The sequence below is a fragment of the Mustelus asterias genome, chromosome 1 (genome assembly GCF_964213995.1).
Source record: "Mustelus asterias chromosome 1, sMusAst1.hap1.1, whole genome shotgun sequence".
Lineage (NCBI taxonomy): Eukaryota > Metazoa > Chordata > Chondrichthyes > Carcharhiniformes > Triakidae > Mustelus > Mustelus asterias.
Window position 1 is genome coordinate 72202443 of NC_135801.1, and position 26137 is coordinate 72228579.

A 26137-nucleotide genomic window follows, 5' to 3' on the forward strand; every position below is an offset into this window, starting at 1 on the left:
TAGTGATTCTATGATTAATTCATGTCTCAATTCTCTGCTTCTCTCTTACTTCTTAATTTTTCTTCCTTAGCTATGCATTTTTTCTTTCTTGGTATCTGCACTTTGTCTCACTATTTCTTCACCCTCGCTGATTTATTTCTCTTTTCCTTTTCTCTGTTGCTGAATTAAAATGTTTAGTTGACAGGAAGACACCTGATCATCCAGAGAGATTAACAAGAGGAATTTGGGGAAAGACTCCCAGCCTTCCAAATGTGTCTCTGAGGCACATTTGAATGGAGGGTACTTGAGTGGAGCGAGTAAAATAAGTTCACTGACCATTTTAATTGGACAAATTAATGACAGCCCAACTCAAACATTAATTAGTTTTACCTTTTTCCAGTTCATTCACGAGAACTGGCTGTTGACCTGCTTTCTGATCTCTGCCAATGGCACCAGAACCAGCTGTTATAAAGGTTTTGAGCTAATTTATTATTTTTAATTTTAATTTTATTGCCTCAGTTCCATTTCGTATCTTCCTATAATGATCTAATTGAGTTTGGATCCACAAGGATCACAGTGGGCTGCGAGGAAAGTGGAGTTAATGCCACAATCACATCTTACTGAATGGTGAAACAGGTTTAAGAGGCCAAATATGCTTCTCTTGCTCCTATTTTTTATATTCTTCATATGCTCTTACGGGATGTCACTGGATGAGAATGTGCAGGTGCTGGCCTACACCTCTCCAAACTACTCTGCTGTACATAATGCTTTATTGCACAAGGAGGTGGTAAGTAATACAGGGTCAGTCTCTGATAAACCAGTGCTTCCTAGTAAGAAAGTCAATACTGGACAGCAAGACAGATACAACCTTCTGTCAGTCCCAAACTGGACATAGTACAGACAGGACAGATAGGGTGGTGGGTGTTTCACCCCTGTTGAAAATTCAAATAGCACTTGCATCTAAACAGCATCCCTAACACAGTAACTATCTCAAGAAGCTTCTTAGAGGAAAAGTCAATGTAAGGCAAGAATAAGAGAATCATAGAATCCCCACAGTGCAGGAGGAGGCCATTCGGCCCATCAAATCTGCACTGCCGAAAGAGCATCTTACCCAGACCCACCCTTCCCTGCCCCCATAAGACTGCACATTTACCATGGCTAATCAACCAAATCTACACATCTTTGGACACTTTGGAACTATTTAGCATAGAAAGCCACTTAATCTGAACATCTTTAGACTGTGGGAGGAAACGAGGGCACCCAGAGGAAACCCACACAGACTAGGGGAGAATGCGCAAACTCCAGACAGGCAGTCACTCAAGGCTGGAATTGAACCCAGGTTTCTGGCGCTGTGAGGCAGCAGTGCCAACCCCTGTACCACCATGCTGTGCTTTTAGTGGTGAATTCCACCAGGACTCTCCCTAACATCCAGCAGAATTTCATGGGAAGATCTATGGAAAAAGCCTGGAGAAATGGGTTCAGTGTCACTGAAATCACGTTATCGGAGGTTCTGATCCACTTTTAATTTCTTGTTGAATAAGCATTCAGACAGAAAATTGGTGGTTGTCGAATTGAGGTTTATACATGGTAGATGCCTCCATGTCTAATGTGGCTGAGAGGATGTTTGTGGGCAAGAATGGAACTGTGGGACACATCCCAGGTGATGGCAAGGGTGAGAGCAGAGGGTATTACTTGCTGTATTATGCATTGTGACAGTTCAAGGACAAAGTGAATAAGGATAGTGCCATAAGGATAGTGATAAACTGCAGGGGAGAGATGTTAGGCTTCATGCTCTAATTAATGATACACTGAATATTAAAATAGCCATTTTTGTCTTAACTGAGTAAAACATCGCAAAACTTTGACCAATCATAAAGTCATAGAGTCATAGAGGTTATAGCATGGAAACAGGCCCTTTAGCTCAACTTGCCCATGCCACCCAGTTTTACCATTAAGCTAGTCCCAATTGCCCACGTTTGGCCCATATCTCTCTGTACCAATCTTACCCATGTAACTGTCTAAATTCTTTTTAAAAGACAAAATTGTACCCACCTCTACTAGCATCTATGGCAGCTATTTCCAGACACTCACCACCCTCTGTGTGAAATAATTGCCCCTCTGGACCCTTTTGTATCTCTCCCCTCTCACCTTAAACCTATGCCTTCTAGTTTTAGACTTCCCTACCTTTGGGAAAAGATGTTGACTATCTACCTTCTCATTGTTTTATAGACCTCTATAAAATCACCCCTAAACCTCCTACCCTCCAGGGAAAAAAGGCCCAGTCTATCCAGCCTCTCCTTATAACTCAAACCATCAAGTCCCAGTAGCATCCTAGTAAATCTTTTCTGCACGCTTTCTAGTTTAATAATATCCTTTCTATAATAGGGTGCCCAGAACTATACACAGCATTCCAAGTGTGGCCTTACCAATGTCTTCCACAACTTCAACAAGACATCCCAACTCCTGTATTCAATGTTCTGACCAATGAAACCAAGCATGCTGAATGCCTTCTTCCCCATCCTGTCCTCCTGTGACTCTACTTTCATAGAAACATAGAAACTAGAAGGAGGAGTAGGCAATTCAGTCCTTCAAGCCTGCTCCGCCATTCATTTTGATCATGGCCGATCATCGAATTCAATATCCTAATCTCCCCTTTCTCCCATATCCCTGATCCCTTTAGCCACAAGAGCTATATCTAATTTCTTCTGGACATCAGATAACGTTTTGTCCTCAACTACATTCTGTGGTAGTGAATTCCACACATTCACCACCTTCTGGGTGAAGAAATTTCTCCTCACTTCAGTTCTAAAAGGTTTACCCTTATCCTCAAACTATGACCCCTACTTCTGGATCCCCCCATGGGAATATTCTTTCTGAATCTACCCTGTCTAACCCTGTTAGAATTTTATAAGTTTCTATAAGATCCCCTCTCACTCTTCTAAACTCCAGTGAATATAATCCTAACCAACTTAGTCTCTTCTCATATGTTAGACCTGCCATCCCAGGAACCAGCCTGGTCAACCTTTGCTGTACTCCCTCCAATGCAAGGACATCCTTCCTCAGATAACAACACCAAAACTGCACACAATACTCCAGGTGTGGCCTCATCAATGCCCTATACAATTGCAGCAAAATATCCCTATACTCAAATCCTCTCACTATAAAGGCCAACATGTCATTTGCCTTTTTTACTGTCTGCTGTACCTGCGCACTTACTTTCAGCGACTGAAGCATGCAGACTCCAAGGTCTCATTGAGTATGCATCTCCCTCAATTTATACCCATTCAAGTAATAATCTGTCTTCCTATTATTGCTACCAAAGTGGATAACCTCACATTTATTTATACTGCATCTGCCCTGCAGATGCCCACACACTCAACCTGTCCAAATCATGCTGAAGCATCTCTGCATCCTCCTCACAGCTCACCCTCCCATCTTCTATAAATTTGGAGATAATACATTTAGTTCCCTCTTCCAAATCATGAATATATAATGTGAACAGTTGGGGTCCTAGCATAGATCCCTGCGGAACCCCACTAGTCACTGACTGTCAATCAGAAAAAGACTCATTTATGCCAACTCTTTGCTTCCTTTCTGCTAACCAGCTTTCTACCCATCTCAAGACATTACCTGCAATCCTATGTGCTTTAGCTTTATATAGTAGTCTGTTATGTGAGACCTTCTCAAAAGCCTTCCGGAAGTCTAAATAAACCACATTCACTGGTTCTCCTCGATCAACTCTACTAGTTACATCCTCAAAAAATTCCAATAGATTCGTCAAGCATTATTTCCCTTTGTAAATCCAAATGGACCTTGTCTGATTCAAGGAGCGATGAACCTGTACTCCTAGATCTCTTTGTTCTATAACTTTCCCCAATATCCCACCATTGACTGAGTAAGTCCTGCCCTGGTTCAATCTACCAAAATGCATCACCTCACATTTATCTAAATTAAACTCCATCTGCCATTCATGAGCCCACTGGCCAATTGATCAAGATCCCATTGCAATCCTAGATTAGCTTCTTCACTGTCCATTATGCCACCAATCTCGGTGTCATCTGTAAACTTACCCTCCATAACTTACTCTTCACAAATCCCTTCATAATACTTCAGTAAATCTCTTATGAATTCTCTGTCATCTTGAAACCCTTCTGAAAGTGGGGCATGCGAAATGGGAACACAATATTCCAATAGTAGCCTAAGCAACGATTTATATCTGAAATTGTTTGTAGAAATCACCTTCTTATACAGTTCCTCTAGTTTGGATTTCAGATTTGCATTTCCTTCCACTTTGTCCACTTCACTGTTAACTTGCTGGTCAAACTGTTGAATGGGGTCTAATGGACAGCAACATAAAAAGGAGCATATTTAGATTCTTTGAAAAAAATGTGACATGCTTTAAAGTAGCGAAAAAATCAATTATTCAGATTTCATAGTCCAAAGCAATGCAGTGGTAGCAACATTTTAAGAGTCAAAATCCCACCCGAGGCCAACAGAGAATGCCATTCTGTGAGCCTCGCCCGCCGGTAAAACTACGGCAGTCGTGTCTGCATGGGTTTCCTCCGGGTGCTCCGGTTCCTCCCACAGTCCAAACGTGTGCAGGTTTAGGTGGATTGGCCATCCTAAATTGCCCCTTAGTGTCCAGGGATGTGCAGGTTAAGAGGCTTAGCGGGGTAAATATGTGAGGTTACAAGGTTAGGGCATGGGTCGGTGCAGACTCGATGGGCCAAATGGCCTGTTTCTGCACTGTAGGGATTCTATTCTATGTACAGATAAAGGAGATGTCCTTCCCTTTCAGACATAGAAACCCAGATTTCTGCAAGATATGGCAGATTTTTTGATGTGTGGATGAGCAGGATGCAGGAGCTCAGACTTCTGGTCATATGCAAAGAGCAGGGTATTTGATACCTAAACAAAAGTAAATTAATCATCTGACATAGGGACTGTTGCTCAGTGCAGGGCTGTTCTAATGGTCAAAATAACTATGGGAACTTTGCTCTAAGATAAGTCAGGCATTTTATTTTTTAAGAAACCGAATCTGTTAGACACAGATAGTATCTGTGAAGAGAAAAATATAGTAGATGGGCTGAATTTAATGTTTTTGATGGTGGACCCATCCACTGACTGGAGAGCTGGTGGTAATCCTGCCACAGTCATTTGTAGCAGTCCTATCAGGAGTAAATCTCAGCCAGGCAGTTCACTGGCTGCTGTCAAGGTTCTTGTACCCTGACAGTTCCCACAGGAATTTCTCATGCAAGGTGGATGTCCCAACTCCCGAGCTGCCAGCCGATCTGAGGCTGGCAACTCTTCACTGCCGGCAGTCCAAGGCTAGTCAAGGAGGCAAGGTAGGGGGAAGAAGATTGGTGTAAAGTGAAAGGATTGTTTTCCTGCAGGTCCATCCCTTGTCACTGGCAAGTCCCTCCATTAGACGCAGTGTTCCTGAGAAGGAGTGACAGTCAGGCCATAGGCACGCCCACCAAGGTTTACCTGTCAGTTTGCACACATAACATCAGCCCATCTCCTAGTAATCGATCAGCAGTGGTGGAATGAACCCCTTACGTAGCCACTTAAAAACCACAATTGACTTTTGGGCAGAAAGGCCATTCTCGATCCTTTCTGCCTCGACTTAATTGAGAGGAGTCAGGTAGGTGATGGACTCGCTACCCGAGTTTTTCTGTCCTGTTATACAAGCAAATCCTCTTTCCTCCCTCAGAGCTACTGCCTCCCATCCCACTCCTGGGAGAGCATTAAATTCTGCTCAACGTTTCAGTCCATGAGCCTGAAACATTACGATTCTGGCTGACTTGCTGAGTGTTTCCAGCAGTTTGTGTTTTATTTAGATGTTCAGCATCCAGAGTACTTTGCTTTTATTTATTCATTTCAAAGCCATGACAGATATGTGACACTGAGACAATATATGATTTCAGTCGATGTCAGATATCAAAATCAAATGGTCTATCAGAAGGTTGGAAAAGTAGTGTTCAGACCTATTTATTTAAGTCTTCACCATGGTCAATCTCATCATTATCTGTTAGATCATCAAAGTAAAGATAGATCTAAGGTTGAGGTTCCCTGCTGCATACTGCCTTGATTATATGAGAGAAATAACCAGGTATCACAGAAAGTTAATCTTCTACATTGATTTGAGATTTTATTTTCTTGGTAGAAAAAAAGTTGTTCGCTGCATGCCAACTATTTTATGATTAGCTTCTTATATTTATTAACTTCCATGAGATCATCTTGTGAATTTAGAATCGAGTAGTTTTACCCAGAATGTAACAGTGTGGTATTTACTGCTCTTTGGAGGAGACTGAATGTGAACAGCAGACTTCCCACATGCTGTCTATCCAATGTGTTATACTGCCAGCTTATTAAAAATGCCTTTCTTCCGTGCTGCAAAATAAAACTGTTGGGAGGAATCCTAAACTGAAAAATGACTTATATCTAATATACAATTTTTGGATTAACTAATTTTTGGATTAACTATATGGTAGTCGTGATGTGAGGGAGGTTAGTATTGGTTAAATCAATCATATTGTGGCTTTATTTTACCTGTAGTATCATATTGCGTGATAGTAGTTAACTGACGCTCCATCACACAGTGCCCGCCCATTCAAACATGAAAATAGCAATATTTGTGAAAAAAAAGGATGGAGCAGGTGTCCAGATAGAAAAATGAAGTATAATTCAATAAAAAAAATGTATATGTCTTCAAAGAATGCAGTTATGCTTAAGCTACAGTTGTATGTAAATGCGACTGTAGTTACCATGGGGACGATTCTCCCAGCATGCTGTGCTGCTTGAGCAGTGCAACGGGCCGGGAGACGTCAGCAGAAGCCGTTTCGTGGGCTTCCCGCTGGACACCATGGCCTCCATGAGTCTCCCAGCCTAAGATTTCCAGAAATCGGTGCGGAGCTGATTACAACATGGAAATTGCGATTTCCATTTCATTAGCCAGCCCGGGATTGAAGTCTCTAGGCCCACTAGCGTCTCCCCCCCCCCCCCATGCGCCCCCCCTCCCCCCCCCCCACACCCCCCCCCCACCCCCCACCCCTGCCCCCCACCCCCGCTGGGAGCGGTTCACTACAGCGCGGTTTACTATCGCTCCCCACTAACGGGGAGCAGGCGGCTCGCCCCAGCTGGAGGGAAGAGAGACCATTAAGGATGAGGGTAAGGGGGGATGCCCCTTGGTCAGTGCCAGCCTGGCACCCTGGCACTGCCCAAGGGTCAAACTGGTACTGCCCAAGGGGCACCTTGGCATTCCCACCGGGCATTGGGCAGTGCCAAGCGGGTGGGGCCTATTGCGGTGGGGCTTATTGGGGGGGTGATCATTGGGGATGGGGGGGCTCCTGCTGCCACTCTGCAATCGGGATCGCAGGCAGAAAGAGGGAAGAGGTGATCGAGGCTGGCTATCTGGGTGGGGGGGTGGAGTGGGGGTCAGGCTGACAGGGGGTCAAGACTGTTTGGGGGACCCGGCCCGGGGGGGGGGGTCAGGGCAGTTTGGGGTGGGTGATCTCATGATCGGGGCTGGCCGGGTGGGTGGGTTGTTGGGGCTGACCGGGGAGGGTGGGGGGATATCAGGGCTTGCCCAGGAGGGTCCAGGAGGCTAGCAAATTGTGGGTGGGTGGGGGGTTCGCAAGGCCAGCGATGGGTGGGTGGAGAGGTTAGTAGGCCAGTGATGGGGGGTTGCAGGGCCGGCCAACGATCTGGAGGCCTGCAATGTGGGGGGGAGGGGGAGGAGTTGGTGGTGGTGGCGGGGGGCCCTGCGTCTCTGCTGATTACCGCCCTGACAGAGCGGCTCGTGCGCAGCGACCCGCTCAGCGCTATGCTGCCGGCCTCTTGAGTGGGAATAGGCCCAGCTGCCTGGTTTTCAGAGGGAATCTCGTTAGGGCACTCTGTGATGCACAGAGTGTCGGAGATTCATTTTGGAAATCACGTTTAAAAAAAAGTGGGAATGACTCCCATTTTCCCGCAAATTGGAGACTTCACATTTTTTTGGGAGAATCCCAGCCCATGTCTCGCAAACTTAATTTATTAGCAGCATGGTGCTGTTTTACTCTTTTGAAGTAGATGGGTTTCTAATTCATTGAGTTTTTACAGACATCAATCTTCAATCTGTCATCTTGTAATTTAACCTTCACTTTGACGTGATTATTTTCTGTGTTGCATAAAAGACTCTTTGCCTTGTCTAAGAAGTTCATAAAGCTCTATTGACTGATCCAGTACACAGGAACAAGAGGACTCTTCTAGTGAATGTGGCTCTCAGATATCTCCCTGCTCATACCTGGCACACCCTGAGTTCTGTGGGAGCTACAGAAAGCTAATCCCACTCGATTCCCAGCCTCTGCTCTCTGATCAAGCAACAGAGTTAAAATTACAGCTTTTCTGCACCAAACTCTCAGAAGAATGTAGAAAAAAAAGCCAAATTACCTGCAATGTTTTTTTATTTAGGTCCGTAATCAGAATCAATCAGACTTTTCTTATTTGCCTGATAAGAATCCAATAGCAGCATTTTGCTGATAAATCAATTGTCACTTAATGAGACATCATCACTATTGAAGCTACATTCATTCCTATCTTTTGCCAAAGCCACTAATCCCGGTTAGCAACTGCCACATAGAGCTGGCCCCAAGAGCTGCTGGCACTCCGCATGGGTGGCACGGTGGCACAGTAGTTGGCACTGCTGCTTCACAGGGCCAGGAACCCAGGTTCAGTTCCGGCCTCGGGTCACTGTGTGGAGTTTGCATGTCTGCATGGGTTTCCTCCAGTTGCTCCAGTTTCCTCCCACACTCCAAAGATGTGCAGGTTAGGTTGATTAGCCATGTTAAATTAACCCTAGTTTTTTGGGGGGGAATAGCAGGGTAAATATGTGGGGTTAAGGGGATAGGGTGGGATTGTAGTCAGTGCAGTACCGATGGGCCAAATGGCCTCCTTCTGTACTGTAGTGATTCTATGATTCTATTCTATGATTCTAGCGACACCACTAGCAGTGGCCACTGTAGCCCCAGAGAGAACTGACTGGGCATCCTCAAAGTAGGGTAGGGAAAGGCAAGGGCCAGGTAGCCAGACCTCAGTGACCAAGGTGCGGGAGAGAACTGGGCTGCTGAGTGCTGCCAATACCTTTGCCAGTAAGGTGGTTACTCGCATTGGAGGCTTCCTCTGGCCATGGAGTGTCCATGCAAGAAGACACTCCCACCCCCAGAATCATTGCAAAGCCACTAGCTGCCCTGGCAAAGTTGGGGCCTCCCATGTGGGCAAAGTGTCCAAAGCGGCAAGAAGTTGCTCTTGGTCGGCCAATTAAGTGGTTTAATTGGCCTTTCAGTGGCTGTCTGAACTGCTGCCTTTCCCATCACTGTCAATATTGCTTTGCAGCAGGTAGACATCAGACAGCTCTCCCCTGCCACCCCCAACCTGAGACCTGCCTCACCATTTTGGCAAATTTCTGTACACCCAGCCTGTCTCCAGAGCACCTGGAAAATGCCAGCCACGATGTTTGTGCCCTTTGCCTTCAAGGCAGAATGGAAGCAGCTGGCCCGGCAGTTAACACCCAGACTGTCAGTCCAACATGGCAGCAACTCAATGACTTCATCCAGGTGGTGAAGATAAGTGAATGCATCTACGCTTCACATCTCAAACCCAGGACACGCCACACACTCACACTGCTTAATGCAGCACACCTTCATCATTCACCCAGCAACACACTCATTCTTATCCAGCCTCACTAGCTGTAAACACACCACACTTCCACAAATCTACAGCTAATCAGCTGTGGTAGGCACATTTCTCCACAGTCACCGACATTCTCCTCTCTCTTGCAGGGTAAGGTGACCCATATCAGGAGGACAAGCCAGAGGACCAGCTGAGGACCAGTTGAGGATCAACATGCCTGCATCCCCTCAGTGCCATGGAGAAAATGATGCGACAAATGATTCGGACGGATGCCATTGAGCCAACAGCAGCTGGCGCCTCTGGGGGCATAGAGGTTGATGCTACATTGCTGCCTTAAGCACCTTCTCCGCTCACTCCTCACCCTCACCCTGAAAAGTGCCACAAAATTGAAGCTGCAAATAATGTGGCCGTAAAACTCCACCAACCTGTTTCCTCACCCCAATCCTCCACTTCTACTTTTGTGCTTTCAGGAAACCAAGAATCAGTTTCTCAAAACCATGAGGAAGAGGAAGAACAAACCCACGCGAGCAAAGAGGAGCGACCATCACCAACACTTGAATTGAAAGCTAGTCTCAGTAATGGTGACCATGGAACTATCATTGTTTGCTGTTTAAAAATTCCTTTGGTTCACTGATGCCCTGGAGAGAAGGAAATCCGCCACCTTTGCCTGGTCTCGATGTGATTCCAGACCCACATAAATGTGGTGGACTCATAACTGTCTTTTGAACTGGCTCAGCAAGGGAACACTCAGTTCAAAGGAAATGGGGTGGGAAACACATTTTCCAGCATGGAAGAATAAAGGAACGATCCCGGCACAGACACAATGGGCCAAAGGGCCTCTCTCTGTGTTGTATGACTCCACGTTCCTCCAAAAAGTGGGGGTAGACCTCCATATATGAAACAGCAAAACATTTCTAGTCCAAAATCTCCAGTCTCTTCCAAATTTCCAAACAAAAGGTTACCGTTATTTTTTAATAACCCAATGTTATTGCTGTAAGTAGAATGAAGACTCCTGTTTGAAGCTCAGTCTTTCATTATATCGCCCAAATCAATAACAAAAAAATCCCTGACAAAGTACATTTCATCACCTCAACACACATTTGTGATAAAAGTTTGAACAATAGTTGTGAATGTTCTACACTCTCCATAACAATTGCTTCCCAAATGAATTTAAAGTTTATTTATTAGTCACAAGTAGACTTACATTAACACTGCAATGAAGTTACTGTGAAAATCCTCTATTTGCCACACTCCGGCGCCTGTTTGGATACACTGAGGGAGAATTTAGCATGGCCAATGCACCTAACCAGCACATCTTTCGGACTGTGGGAGGAAACCGGAGTATCTGGAGGAAACCCATGCAGACACGGGGAGAATGTACAGACTCTGCACAGACAGTGATTGACCCAAGCTGAGAATTGAACCCAGGTCCCTGGCGCTGTGAGGTAGCAGTGCTAACCACTGTGCCACCGTGCCGTCCCACAAATCCAAATTAGCACAAATCCAAATGAATAACTTATTAATAATAAACAAAGAAGGCAATGAAATAGCTAAACCTTATGAAACACAGATATCTAGAAAGTAAAAGTATAACCTAGACTAGCATCTGTAAGCTTAAGGATGGGATTTTCCGGCCCCACTGCAGTGTGTTTTCTGAGAGTGGATGTGGCTCACCTTTGACCTCTGGCAGGAGAAGTCCAGGATGTTTTGCGTGGCTCTCCCGTCCCACTGCCGGAGTACCCACCACAGGGTGGGGGGTGTCACCTTCAGCAAGAGCGGAAGATTCAGCTGATGGGAATGGCTGGAAAATCCTGCTCTAAGTGTTTAGAAATACCATGGTATGTATATGGAAAGTTTACGGGCTTAGATGCTTGCCACATTACCATTGCCTGCGAAGGCTTTACTGACACAACACTACTGTCCAGTTCTTCTGGGATCCGCTGGCCTTCCACTCCCTCCCAAACAGGCCGTGGAGTTTTTCCCGTCTAACCCAGCAAGTGGAGTAGAGTTAGAAGAAGAAGACAACACACCCTCTTACTACAGCACTAACTGTCGCATTCAGGTAAGCTTAAAGGTCCCCTCTTTGAGTATTAGTTATGAATGAATGAGTGGGTAGGTGAGTGAGGTGGGTGAGATGGTGAGGTCAGGAGATGGGTAAGTGGATGAGTAAATAGTTGGTAATTTGTGGGGGGAGGTGTGAAGGTGGTCAAGGATGTGCTGGATCGCCAGGGGAAGTCGGGTAGGGAGGTAGCTGGGGTGATAAGTCGAGTCAGGTCAGTCGTCGGTGGCTGAGGGGGATGCGTTCAGGTTAGGGGGTAGTCAGGTGATCAGGAGTGTATGGTCGGGTGGGCGAGGAGGTTAGTCAGGTAATAGTGAGGCTAGTCAGGGGGTAGTTGGGTCGGTTATGTGAGCAGTCAGGTGCTTGGGGGGGTAGTCAGGTAGTGGTTGGGGTGATCAGTGTTAGTTTGGTTGGGTCAGGGTAGGGGGTAATTAGTTGGGTCAAGGATTGTTGGGTCAGGTTGGTGGGTAGTTCTATCAGATTGGTGGGTGATCAGGTCAGGGGAGTAGTTTGGTGGTCAGGGAGATAGTCAGCTGGTCATGGGGAGATAGTTGGCAGGAGAATATGATGGGTGGGCGAGGAGGTTAGTTGTGGAGTTCCCAGCTGTTAGACCAGGTATTAATACCTCCAGGCAAATTCCATGGCTCTCGTCTGAGTCTGTGAACTGAGTTCAGGGTCAGAGACATTGTGGAGGATCCCAAGCAGCAGGGATTTAGCCCTCGGCGGCACGGTGGCACAGTGGGTAGCACTGCTGCCTCACAGCTCCAAGGACATGAGTTCAATTCCCGGCTTGGTCACTGTCAGTGTGGAGGCTGCACGTTCTCCCCGAGTCTGCATGGGTTTCCTCCGAGTGCTCTGGTTTCCTCCCACAGTCCGAAAGGTGCATTAGTTAGGTGCATTGGCCATGCTAAATTCTCCCTCAGTGTACCCTAACAGGTGCCGGAGTGTGGCTACTAGGGGATTTTCACAGTAACTTCATTGCAGTGTTAAGGTAAGCTTACTTGTGACAATAATAACTAAACATTGAAAGTTTAAACTTTCTAGGAAATTCCCATGTTTGTCTGCATGTCAGCACTTCCACAGGATCCTGTCATGCATCTCTTTTTAACTGTTTAGTATTAAAAGTTCAGAGCTCAGCTTCACACTGTGGGTGGTAAAATAGCAGAAAAGGTCAAAGCTCATAGGGATCACTTTGAAATCCACTGCTTGAGCAATCACCCAACAGAGCAAATCCTCCTCCATTGCTGAACCCACCCGTTCAAAGCAAGGGTTTGAAATCTGGGTGGATTCCATAATGGGTGGAGCATCCACTCTGCAAATTGACATTGAAAATGACCCACCACATCTGTCTGCCGGCCTCAGGCTGCAAAAAAAAATCAAAAACACATCTTCGGCAGAGTCACAAAAATGTCAATGAAACATGATCACATTATTCCCTGTTAAAGAATGCACTGGTAATATTTAAAAGAAAGGTTTTACTCTTGTACTCATTAAGTTTCCATGACATTATTAAACTGTAACTCCATTCCCATTTCTACCCAGAAAGGGAAACAATAGCTGATCAAATGATCTATTACATTTCCATAAACAATACAGTTAAATAGTAAGCAAATAATAAAAAATGTCAGGGGCCATTTTGAGCCTGCATTCTCCGTCTGCGGGAATGGCGGTGTGTGCGCAAAATCCGGAGAGACTTGGAAAACGTGATTTACGCTGGCAAGTTTCCGAGTTCCAATCTTCCAGCCTCCTCGGTGGCAGAGTAGTGAGAAACATACCGTGGGACCCAGGAAGCTCATGCATGCAGTTGGCGAGCACTCTCTCTAGGACTTCCCCCTTCACCGGATATTCAGCGGGCGTTGGCGTGATGTCACGCCAGCGCCATTTACAGCAGGTTTAGATAAGCACAAACCTGGCGCCTTCACCTTCGAGGGGGATTTAGGAAGTGAGCGCTCAGGCAGCCAGCACCCTCCAGGATGTCCCCTGCTCTGGGGACACCAGAGGGGACTGGGGGCAGAGATAAATTCAACTTGGGGTGAGGGTCACTGAATCGCCATTTTGGGAGAGGGGTCAGGAAAGGTCACTTGCAGGCCTTACCTTCCCTTTATGTCCCTTGCTCTAAAGGGGTTGTGAAGGTTCATATGCAGGCAGCGCTTTCTGTATCCTCCATCCTGGGCTCCTGTCCATATCACAGCTGAGGGAGTGCCCTTCCTTAGCGGAGGCTGGCAAGAGGGTGCCCTCCATGAATGCATTGGACATGCTACTTGCCCGCCTCAGACAATTCAGTTGTTCCTCGCCTGCCACAAGAGGAAGATATCTAGCTGAACAGACACCACAGCCTACCCTTACAAGTGGTTATACCAATAAATGTTGTGCAGCCAAACAGCACAGCCATTTAGTGGAGGCCACCTTTTAATCCTTTGCAAGTTTATGTCCCAAGCATTGAGCTGGCATTCTCAGTCAGTCTGCAACACCATACAGACAACACAGATGTGCCCCCTATGCAAGGCGTGATGGTGATGTCTATCATCACGCAACCCAATCGCGGTCATGACGGGGTGCATTGGTGACGTCCCCCATCAGGGTGCAAACACTGGTCACATGCAGCCACTCGACTGCCCTTTAACATGACGCCAGGTTTCTCTGGGGGGAGCTTGGGGAATGCGGACGTTTGGTGCCACTGAGACCATGGTGGGTCCACACGCTGCATCCTGCAGGAGTTGACAGAGACCAATGTGGAGATGTGGATAGTGTCTGAGTGGAGGGTGTGAGGGATGGCGTTGAGGCACCTAGTGAGTGTGCTATGACTGGATGATAGTCCCAGTGAAATTAAGGGATGAGGGTCAGGCCTCTCTCAAGAACCCTTATAGCTCACGGTGGTCTTCTTTACGATGCATGGTCTGGAGGATCATGGAGCCTGTCGAGTTGACTATCTTACCTATTGCCATAGAGCAGTGGCAGAGAAACCCATGTGCCATGGCACCTGACCAGGACCAGTACCCTGTGGAAGAGGGAGAGGCTAGGCCTGTCGATGGTCTGGGAGTGCCACCACAAATGCATGAGCCTCATAGGTACCGGCCAAGGGTATTCCGATGTCAGTCCTTGTACCTGCAAATGTCAGAGATTCAGTGCATTTGAAGGCTGCATCCCAGGGGATGGTGGACCACCTCTGCCAGGCCCTGCAGGAGCTGGCTGCACATGGAATGAGAGGACACCCACTGCCTGTGACCCTTAAACTCACAGCTGCTCTGAATTTCTATGCGAGGGGCTCATTTCAGAGCAGCACGGGTGACCTGTGTGGCATCTCTCAGTCAGCCACACACAAATGTATCCGGGAACTTACAGATGCCTTTTATATGAAGGCTCACCTGTGTATTAACTTGGATCGGGACCAGGTGAGCCAGGAAGTCTTTATCCTGGAATTGGGATTTCGCCTCTGCTCCACTCCTTCCAGCAGTTTGGTCCGGGCCCTTCCAAAAAGTGAGGTGTCAATTTCTTAGCTGCCATCCCCTGCAGTCGTTCTGGAACAAGTGCTGGGGAGCCGTTTATAAATGGGGCGGGATGAATCAGAGGGAAAATGCTGCAAGTGCGGCGTGATTCTCGTGGACATAAAAATTATTACTAATGAGGCATAAGATTCAGCGTGAATCACTCTGTTTTCTGGCTGGAACCAACACTCTGCCATTTTTTAGTAAGATTTTGCTCATCTAAAAAATATTAGATTCTCTGAAAGCAGGCAAAGTATCTCACCGAGGTAATTTATACTCAAAAGTCTCACAATAAGTGAACAATTACACCGGTGAAGCTTTAACTGAAATATTAAACAAATCTTTATAAACTTTGGAAAGTTTCATGAGGATTTCAAAGCAGTTAGTAAAACATCATTATTAAAAAGAGGCCTGAGAGGAGACTAGAAGTTTTGGATCTTGAGAAAAGATTCATGAGAACGGTTCCTGGTATGAGGAGCTTCAGTTATGAAGATTGGAGAAGTTAGGACTGTTTTCCTTAAAGAAAACAAGGCTGAGCAGAGATTTGTTTGAGGTATTCAAAATCTTGAGGAATAGGTAAGATACGGGGTAGATAGGGAGAAACTATTCCCAATGGCTAAAGGATCAAGAATGAGAGGACACGGATTAAAAGTAATTGGGTAAAGAAATAGAAGTGACATGATGAAAAACGTTTTCATACAGCGAATGGTTAGGTTCTGGAGTGCGCAGCCTGGGAGTGTGATGAAGGCAGCTTTCAACTGAAGCATTCACAAGGGAATTAGTCCATTATCTGAAAAAGAAGAATGCATGCACAAAACAAATTGCTCATTTGGAGTGCTGGTGCAGACATGATGGGCCAAATGGCCTCCTTCTGTGCTGTAACAATTCTGAGATTCTGAGATCTAATGAGAAAACTGAAAAATAAACAATGTATTCAGGCAGGAAAGGTCAAGTTTTAATAACTTTCGATATGCTACTAACATGGTGGGCGGTTGCTGCAGTTAATTATACACTTGGATCTTCAGACAGATTTTTACAAGTTGCAATTAATGTATATATTTACGTATATGGCAAGCCTGATAATAAATCTCTTCTTTCTAGGTAGAAATCTGATCTTGTATAAAGTGAAGAGTTGTACAGAGTGGAGGGTGAGTACTATGCTCACCCAGTGTATTTGTAACTTCGGACCTGTTCCAGATAGACCAAGTTTAACTGTTTACGGATGGGATAAATCTTTCATTTTGTGTGTAAATGTGGCTAAATGGCTAAAAGAAGAAATCATAGAATGGAAATTAAGGCTTTGCAACGCATAGTAAACTGTCTTAAAAACAGGCAACAGTATCATAAATTTTAAGTTACAAAGAGATTATGGTGGGAATTTTCCTGCCCCAACCACCATGGGAATCGTAGCGGGCGGGACAGGACCATGCACCTTTTCTGGAAACTTCCATGAGGATTTCAAAGCAGTTAGAATAACATCATTATTAAAAAAAGGCCTGAGAGGTAGCTAGAAGTTTTGGATCTTGAGGAAAGATTCATGAGGACAGTTCCTGGGATGAGGTGCTTCAGTTATGAATATTGGAGAAGTTAGGATTGTTTTCCTTGGAGGAAGAAGGCTGAGCAGAGATTTGTCCCGCCCTATGAGTGGGATATCATATGGATCCATCTTGAGATACTTTTTGTTTCTAATATGACAGCAGATCCCCATGGTGGGCCAGATGAAATGCTGTTTTATAGCAATAGGAAATTATGCAAAGTAGGGCTGGCCAAAATCCTCCTTCCATTATGGCATCAGATTGCGTTTCAAGAACCAAGGTAAATTTAAAATGGAGCACAGTGAGAATAAGAGAATGGTTATTATTTCCGGTTGTCACCTGAGGCAACTTAAATCATTTTAATAAAAGTGTCAAAAAGCAAACATAATTGGTAAAAAATACTATGGGCTTTTGCCTCCTGGAGAAGAGGTGACTAGGTTTTGTCAAAATTGAGTTTGTTTTTATTGGAGGAGCAAAAACGTTGAGGTGATACAATTGGACCTCTCAAGATTATTAAGCGAACTGACAAAATTGTTTAAAGCATTCAAATACAAATTAAAACTGAGCAGGAAGGGAGGTCAAGTGAAACTTTTTTTTTTAATCAAAAGGTAATAAGAGTTGCAAAATAGGTTACAAAGGAGGTCACTGAAGTGGATCGATTAGCGATTCAAATGGCAATTGCATGCTTTTTTTGTGGAAAGATGAGAGATTGAATGATATGGTGAACATAGAGTAAGTGGGAATGAAAAGGTGATGGGTTTGTATGAGCTTATGTTTATAAGAATTCATATAACAGAATAACTAAATCATACAAGAGGTCATTCATCCCACTGCATCTGTGCCAAATCCTTGAAAGAGCCATTGGTCCCAGACCCAGCTCTTCGGTAAATGTGTGGGGTACAAAGTTTTAAGCATTCAATGTTGGATTTTGTTTCATGTCATAGGAACCTAACACTTGGTGCAGGGGGAATTGCATGGATTTGTCATTTGCAAATACTGTTTGAATGAATGCTGAATTGAGGTATATGAAATATTAAGGATTTTCTAGCCAAAGGTAGGAGGTCAACTTTTATACAAGATCGACTATTACTCGAGTTTATAAGTTACTTCTAACTTGTGCAGATAAATGAATATTCAACATCTATGCCTGACTAAAACTCAAATCAATCTTTAAAACATTCTGATTCATAGTCCAATTTTATTCAGAACAAGAATGGGATAGGGCGGGGGAGAGGGCCTGGGTAAGATATCTCTGTCAGAGACTCAGTGCAGACTTGATGGGCTGAATGGCCTCCTTCTGCACTGTAAGGATTCTATGATTCTATCATTATTTCCCTATAGCCATTTCCAAGTATATATCCAATTCCAATATCTAATTATGTTTAATTCCCAGACAGGAGAATTAAAAAGAGAATAAGTTTTCAAATTAGTCTTGTTCTGAGTAAAATTGGACTTTGAATCAGAATGTTTTAAAGATTGATTTGAAATTTAGTCAGGCATAGATGTTGAAGATTCATTTATCTGCACAAGTTAGAAGTAACTTATAAACTCGAGTAATTGTCGATCTTGTATAAAAGTTGACCTCCTACCTTTGGCTAAAAAATCCTTAATATTTCATATACCTCAATTCAGCATTCATTCAAACAGTATTTGCAAATGACAAATCCATGCAATTCCCCCTGCACCAAGTGTTAGGTTCCTATGACGTGAAACTAAATCCACCATTGTATGCTCAAAACTTTGTCCTTATTGCTATTTTTCTTTACAAAATGGACTTTCTGTTGAACCTAAAAAGATGGCTGCCATGTCACACGATCCCTTTATCTGGGACCAAGTCCCCGAAGTTACAAAAAAAAATCTGCTCTCAGTGTCTGGGATCCCACACATTGTACAGGCTCCTTGTGATCACAAAAGACCAGGAGACTCATGCATCAGAACTTGCTATGACGACAGTTTAGTTTATTTATTAGTGTCACAAGTAGGCGTGCATTAACACTTCAATGAAGTTACTGTGAAAATCCCTTAGTCGCCACACTCCAGCGCCTGTTCGAATACACTGAGGGGCTAGCATGGCCAAAGCACCTAACCAGCACACCTTTTGGTCTATGGGTGGAAACCGGAGCCCCGGAGGAAACCCATGCAGACACGGGGAGAACGTGCAGACTTCACGCACACAGTGACCCAAGTCGGGAATCGAACCCGGGTCCCTGGCGCTGTGAAACAGCAGTGCTAACCATTATGCCACCGTGCTGCCTAACAGACTCATTTCACACCTGGGATTGTTCACACCCATTTATTAAGGGAATCAAAGGAACGTCATCTGCATCTGATAAGCTCACCTTGCCAGCAGAATCAGTAGGTGTCTGCCTAGACCCACAGTAGGTTTACCCAACATAAAACCCTCTATATGGATGGTAAGTCTTTCAACAACTAATGACTGGGACATTATCAGTCCTGAACTCAAAGTCAGTTCCAGATATTGGATAAACATCCTTTTTGAAGTCATTGTGGAGAAAGAAGGTCATTCGATTAAAATGACCATTTGGGAACTGGGAAATCCTCGGACTGCTGTTTTAGCATCAACCAGACAAAACTCCAGCAATCTGGCTGAGTAAGCAAACAGTTAGGGCCTGTCAACTCTACGAAGCCTGCTTGATTTCAACAGTCTCTGATCAATGTCTGCCGATTGGTCTAAATACAGAAAGCCCATCATGTTGCAGCATCATTTGTTTCAAAAATTTACACCTTTTTATTCCAACTAGAAACTCATCAGAACTGAACCCTGCCACAAAGGAAACTCCCTCTGGACTCTAACTTCTCAGACTCTGAAACTCACATGAACTAACATTAATTTCTATGGCTCTTGTAATATAAAAATCTTTTTTTCCATCCCCTCCCCCCTTTACCATATGTATCTGTGTGTGTGTGTGTCAGTGTGTGTGTGTCTGTGTGTGTCAGTGTGTGTGTGTATCGGTGTGTGTGTGTGTCTGTGTGTGTGTGTGTGTGTCAGTGTGTGTGTGTGTGTGTCAGGGTGTGTATGTGTGTGTCTATGTGTGTGTGTGTGCCAGTGTGTGTGTCTGTGCGTGTGTGTGTGTGTGTCAGTGTGTCTGTGTGTGTGTGTCAGTGTGTGTGTGTGTCAGTGTGTGTGTGTCAGTGTGTGTGTGTGTGTCTGTGTGTCAGTGTGTGTGTGTGTCTGTGTGTGTGTGTGTCTGTGTGTGTGTGTGTGTGTGTGAGATGTTGTGAACACTCCTCCTCTGGGTTTTCTTTGAATGTGAAATAAAGTAACCTTCTGAGTGAATCATAAAGTATGTGTTTGCTGCGAATTATTAATAAATTGGATCACACAAACTGAGGGATTGGGAAACCACGCTACTGCATCCTTTAAAAGTAATTCAAAGACACCTTCTGCTTTCAGACAGGTTCTAAGAGGAAATAGGTACAGTTTACCCTTCTCTCTCTCCATAACAAGGGCTCAGAGCCCAATGATGGGACCCTTCCCTTTTCTTTCCTTCCCCTGACCCTGAGCAGCATTGAAACTGATGCACCATCAATTACGAGGACTCCAGCCAGTGAGTGAAAATAACAGGCTTTTAATCGCAAAGAACTGGAACACACCCTTGTAGCTAACCTGGCCCAGACTGAGGCAGGGGGGAGGAACCATCACCTTTATACCTCGTTCAGGTGGAAAGGGAGGAGTCTCAGGTAGAAAGGGAGGAGTCTCGGGCCAGGTGCAGCAGGGTGTGTGTCCAGGCATACAACATGTAATTACAGTGGGTCACCACATTCACCCCCTCTTTAAAAAAAGAGTCCGGCGGGGGTGAGATGGGTGGAACAATATATACAGAGGCATGAATATATATATACAAGAGTCACGAAGCTGAAGTAAGACGTCGACCCCTCACAGGTTCAGCCTGTCGGGCGGTTTGATCCGTCGCTGCGACCGCCGTAGTGCTGATTGAGGTGTTGTTTCAGATGGCAGGGTGAAACCGCTTGAGTCCGTCGTCGTCCCTTCTGGTCGGGTACTGTGCGGTGACTCCGGGGGCTCAGGCGAGCTGCATACCGGGGACAAAGAAGTAAGCGGACCTGGTGCTACCTGAGCAACATAGGGGTCTAGGCATGTGGGATGGGAGGTCATAGTGGGCTCCGGGGCACCCGCAGGCGCCAGGTCCCAGATAGAGACCGTGTCCTCCCGCCCATCGGGGTACACCACATAGGCATATTGGGGGTTGGCGTGGAGGAGCTGGACCTTTTCGACCAGGGGGTCCGACTAATGGGGCCGCCCATGCCTCCAGAGCAGAACAGGGCCTGGGTACGTCAGCCACGATGGTAGTGAGATTCCAGAGGAGGACTTCCTAGGGAGAGCAAACATCCGCTCATGGGGGGTGGCATTGGTAGCCGTACACAGGAGGGACCTAATTGAGTGCAGTGCATCAGGGAGGACTTCTTGCCAGCGGGTGACTGGAAGGCCTTTAGACCGTAGCGCTAGTAAAACGGCCTTCCAGACTGTCGCATTCTCCCTCTCTACCTGTCCATTTCCCCTGGGGTTGTAGCTGGTAGTCCTACTCGAGGCTATGCCTTTAGAGAGCAGGTACTGACGCAGCTCATCACTCATGAAGGAGGATCCCCGGTCACTATGGATGTAGCTAGGGAAACTGAACAGGGTGAAGAGGCTGTGCAGGGCCCTGACGACCATGGCTGAAGTCATATCCGAGCAGGGAATGGCAAAAGGGAATCGAGAGTATTCATCTATAACGTTGAGGAAATAGATGTTGCGGTCAGAAGAGGGGAGGGGCCCTTTGAAATCAATGCTGAGGCGTTCAAAGGGGCAGGTGGCTTTTATGAGGTGTGCCCTGTCCGGACGATAGAAGTGCGGCTTACACTCCGCGCAGACCGGGCAGTGTCTGGTTATAGACCGGATGTCCTCAACAGAATAGGGCAGGTTATGGACCTTAATAAAATGGTAGAGCCTGGTGACCCCCGGGTGACAGAGGTCATTGTGGAGAGCCTGTAGCTGGTTCACTTGTGCGCTGGCACATGTTCCGTGAGACAGAGCGTCCGGAGGCTCATTGAGCTTCCCGGGCCGGTATAAGATATCATAATTGTAGGTGGAGAGCTCAATCCTCCACCTCAGTATCTTATCGTTCTTAATCTTGCCCCTCTGCACGTTGTTGATAAAAGCCGGATCAAACTGCCCGACATAAAAGCCACCGAACGTTGGTCCGTGCGCAAAGTGAACCGTCGGCAAGCTAAGCAGTGGCGCCAGTGTCGCACTGCTTCGACGATGACCTGAGCCTCCTTCTCGACAGAGGAGTGTCGAATTTCCGAGCCTTGGAGGGTTCGTGAGAAGAAGGCCACAGGTCTGCCCGCCTGGTTAAGGGTGGCGGCCAGGGCGAAGTCAGACGCATCACTCTCCACCTGGAAGGGGATTGACTCATCCACAGCATGCATCGTGGCCTTCGCGATGTCCGCTTTGATGCGGTCAAAGGCCAAATGGGCCTCTCCCGACAGGGGAAAAAGGGTGGATTTGATAAGCGGACGGGCCTTATCCGCGTAATTAGGGACCCACTGGGCGTAGTAGGAGAAGAAGCCCAGGCATCTCCTCAGTGCTTTGAGATTGGTGGGAAGGGGAAGTTCCATGAAGGGGCGCATGCGGTCAGGATCGGGGCCGATGACCCCGTTCTCCACTACATACCCCAGGATGGCGAGGCGGTGAGTGCGGAAGACACACTTTTCCTTATTGTAGGTCAGGTTTAGGAGAGCGGCCGTGTGAAGGAATTTATTGAGGTTTGGTCGTGGTCCTGCTGATCATGGCCGCAGATGGTGACGTTATCCAGGTACGGGAAGGTGGCCCGCAGCCCGTTCTGGTCCACCATTCGGTCCATCTCACGCTGGAAGACCGAGAATCCATTGGTGATGCCGAAGGGGACCCTAAGGAAGTGATAGAGGCGGCCATCCGCCTCGAAAGCAGTATATTTGCGGTCCTCCGGGCGGATGGGGAGCTGGTGGTAGGCCGATTTGAGGTCAATAGTGGAGAACACCCGGTATTGCGCAATCCGATTGACCATGTCGGATATGCGCGGAAGGGGATACGCGTCCAGCTGTGTGTACCGATTGAGGGTCTGACTGTAATCGATGACCATACGGTGTTTCTCCCCTGTTTTGACCACCACCACTTGCGCTCTCCAGGGGCGAGTACTAGCCTCAATGATCCCTTCCTTCAGGAGCCGCTGGACCTCGGACCTAATGAAGGTCCTGTCTCCCGCACTGTACCGTCTGCTCTTGGTGGCAATAGGCTTACACTCGGGGGTGAGGTGTTCGAATATTAAGGGTGGGGTGACTTGAAGGGTCGAAAGGCTGCAAGTGGTGCACGGTGGGCAGTCTAGGAACTGTGGGTTGCAGACAGAGAACAGGGGTAGAGGCCCGTTGTACTGCAACGTGACACTCCTAAGATGGGTCAGGAAATCGAGCCCCAGGAGTACGGGAGCGCAGAGGTGTGGCAGCACCAGGAGCTTGAAACTTTCGTACTTGGTCCCCCGAACCGTAAGGGTCATCACACAGTACCTGAGGACATCCACCGAGCGGGACCTTGAGGCCAAGGAAAAGGTTTGTTTGACTGGCCGCACAGAAAGGGCGTAACGGCGCACTGTATCAGGGTGGATGAAACTCTCCGTACTTCCGCAGTCAAACAAACAATTTCCCACGTGGTCATTTACCTGGATGTCCATCATGGACCTGGCGAGTTGATGCGGACGGGATTGGTCTAGCTGGACCGCTGCCACCGTGGATCCTGGAGGATGATCGACCGGTGTCCAAAATGGCGGCTCCCTTGTCTCACACGCGGCCGATGGCGTCCAAAATGGCGGCTCCCTTGACTCACATGCGGCCGATGGCATCCAAAATGGCGATTCCCTTGACTCACACGCGGCCGATGGCGTCCGAAATGGCAGCTCCCTCGGGTCGCACGCTCCACTGTTTGGCTTCAAGGACGATTTTGCCCTGCAGACTTTAGCATAGTGGCCTTTCTTCCCGCACCCAGAGCAGAACACCTCCCTTGCCGGGCAGCGTTGTCGGGGGTGCTTCCCCAGGCCGCAAAAATAGCACTTCGGACCTGCAACAGCCGTAGCAGTCGAGTCGTTGGTGGGGCGTGGTGTGGCGTAAGTCTGTGGCCCTCCTAGATACTGGGGTGGTAGCGGCCGTGGTGCCCACGATGTAACCGCGTGGTCGGGTGTGTACGCCTCGAGGTTACGGGAGGCTACCTCTAAAGATTCAGCGAGCGTCACAGTTTTTGGTAGGTCCAGCCCACCTTGCTCCAGCAGTCGCTGCCGAATGTAGTTGGACGCGATGCCCGTAACATAGGCATCGCAGATTAAGTCCTCCGTGTACTGCGCGGCGGATACAGCCTTGCAATTACAGGTCCTGCCGAGTACCCGTAGTTCGCGGAGAAATTGTGCGCTCGATTCTCCCAGCCGTTGTCTTCGAGTAGCCAGAAGATGTCTGGCGTAGACTTCATTCGTCCGTTTACTATACTGGCTCCTTTGGAGCTCTAGCGCGTCCCTGTACGTCTCAGCGTCACGGATGGTGGAATATACCACGTCGCTTACCCGGGCGTGGAGCACGTGCAGCTTGTCTGATTCGGACTGGACGACAGCGGAGGCTTCGAGGAAGGCTTCAAAGTACTTCAGCCAGTGATCGAAGCTGTTGGCAGCTCCCACAGCTTGCGGATCCAGGTTTAATTTATCGGGCTTTAAAATTTGCTCCATCCTACGAGTTCTGTTTTTTTTCTTTGCGATTAAAATTGATGCACCATCAATTACGAGGACTCCAGCGAGTGAGTGAAAGTAACAGGCTTTTAATCGCAAAGAACTGGAACACACCCTTGTAGCTAACCTGGCCCAGACTGAGGCAGGGGGGAGGAACCGTCACCTTTATACCTCATTCAGGTGGAAAGGGAGGAGTCTCAGGTGGAAAGGGAGGAGTCTCAGGTGGAAAGGGAGGAGTCTCGGGCCAGGTGCAGCAGGGGTGTGTCCAGGCATACAACATATAATTACAGTGGGTCACCACAGAAACCACAAGCTCAGTCGCTGTCACTGCTTCCACACCTGGTCAGTGGGGGAATTGCGGGGAGGGCTCCTTAATAAAAGCAACAGAGAGAGAGCTATAAATGCCTAGTGTGGGCATCACTTCCTCCATTGCTTTGTGGATTATTTTGACAACCATATAGGACAACAAAGGACAACAAAAAGAATTAAGAGATTTTTTAGCACTCTTGAGAAGAAGAGGTGGCTGCAGATACAACCAGAGGAGTTAAGAGGCAAACATCAGCTGTGGCTGCATGATGAGGGAAGTTAGAATATGGAACAGGAATGTCCGCTAACAGTGACAAAACTCCTTAATAAAACACAGAGAGACAATAAGGGGCTGGTGTGGGCATAGCTATAGCCAGGTAGATTTGTTTGAAAGCCATATTAGGTGTGTCTGGAGGATGTATTTTAGTTGAAAGCCCCTTGAAACATTACCCATGTAAGGGTCCACCTTGGAACGTTTCCATAAAAAATGGGTCTGAAAAATTTAACTTTACACAAATATGTTAACTGATTTGTAGCATCCATCAATCTTGATGCAATGTTGTCATTCTTACCTTCTTGCTTCCCCGGTGTGCGCTCCAGTTTTATTATTTCTAGTTCCCAGTGTTGCTTCAGTACATACAGAAACAAAAATACTTGGGACATGAGGAGGATCAAGATGAAGAAACTATGACAAATCCACTGTGGCTGACACCAGGCAGGACACCTGCCAGCTTTGCCTGTAGTATATTTTTTCCTATAATATAAAAGAAGATTTTGATTACAATATATTCACATCAATCACGCTGTGCACCCGATGTACCATACATGAGACATTAGGTGATGAGTTTTATTGATTGGTTTAGATTCCTAACATTCTTGAAGATTACTTGTGAGAGAGGGCAGCACGGTGGCACAGTGGTCAGCACTGCTGCCTCACAGCACCAGGGACCTGGATTCGATTCCTGGCTTGGGTCACTGTCTGTGTGGAGTTTGCACATTCTCCCCATGTCTGCGTGGGTTTCCTCCGGGTACTCCGGTTTCCTCCCACAGTCCATAGGTGGATCGGCCATGCTAAATTACCCCTTAGTGTCAGGGAGACTAGCTAGGGTAAATGCATGGGGTTATGGGGATCGGGCCTGGGTGGGATTGTGGTCGGTGCAGACTCAATGGGCCGAATGGCCTCCTTCTGCACTCTAGGATTCTATGTTGAAGTGTATTGCTACACTTGCCCAGTGTGTCAGTATATGGTGGTACACACCAACATCACAACCAGTGGCCAGGAATGTTGACAATGCAAGTGTAAGTGAAACATTAAATGCAGGAATTGTGCAAGATTCGTGTACA

The 26137-nt window shown here is 46.7% G+C and overlaps 1 protein-coding gene across 2 annotated transcripts in view; it reads right to left on the reverse strand.

Annotated features, from left to right (window-relative positions):
- Positions 1–26137, reverse strand: part of LOC144494019 (uncharacterized) — a 66697-nt gene that overhangs the window by 34958 nt on the left and 5602 nt on the right. For both annotated transcript variants that reach the window (XM_078213698.1, XM_078213627.1), the window contains exons 2-3: positions 25366–25547; positions 4219–4316 (exon numbers count right to left, since the gene is read on the reverse strand). In XM_078213698.1, the coding sequence (XP_078069824.1) occupies positions 4219–4316; positions 25366–25547 (280 nt within the window). The remainder of the gene's footprint in view (positions 1–4218; positions 4317–25365; positions 25548–26137) is intronic.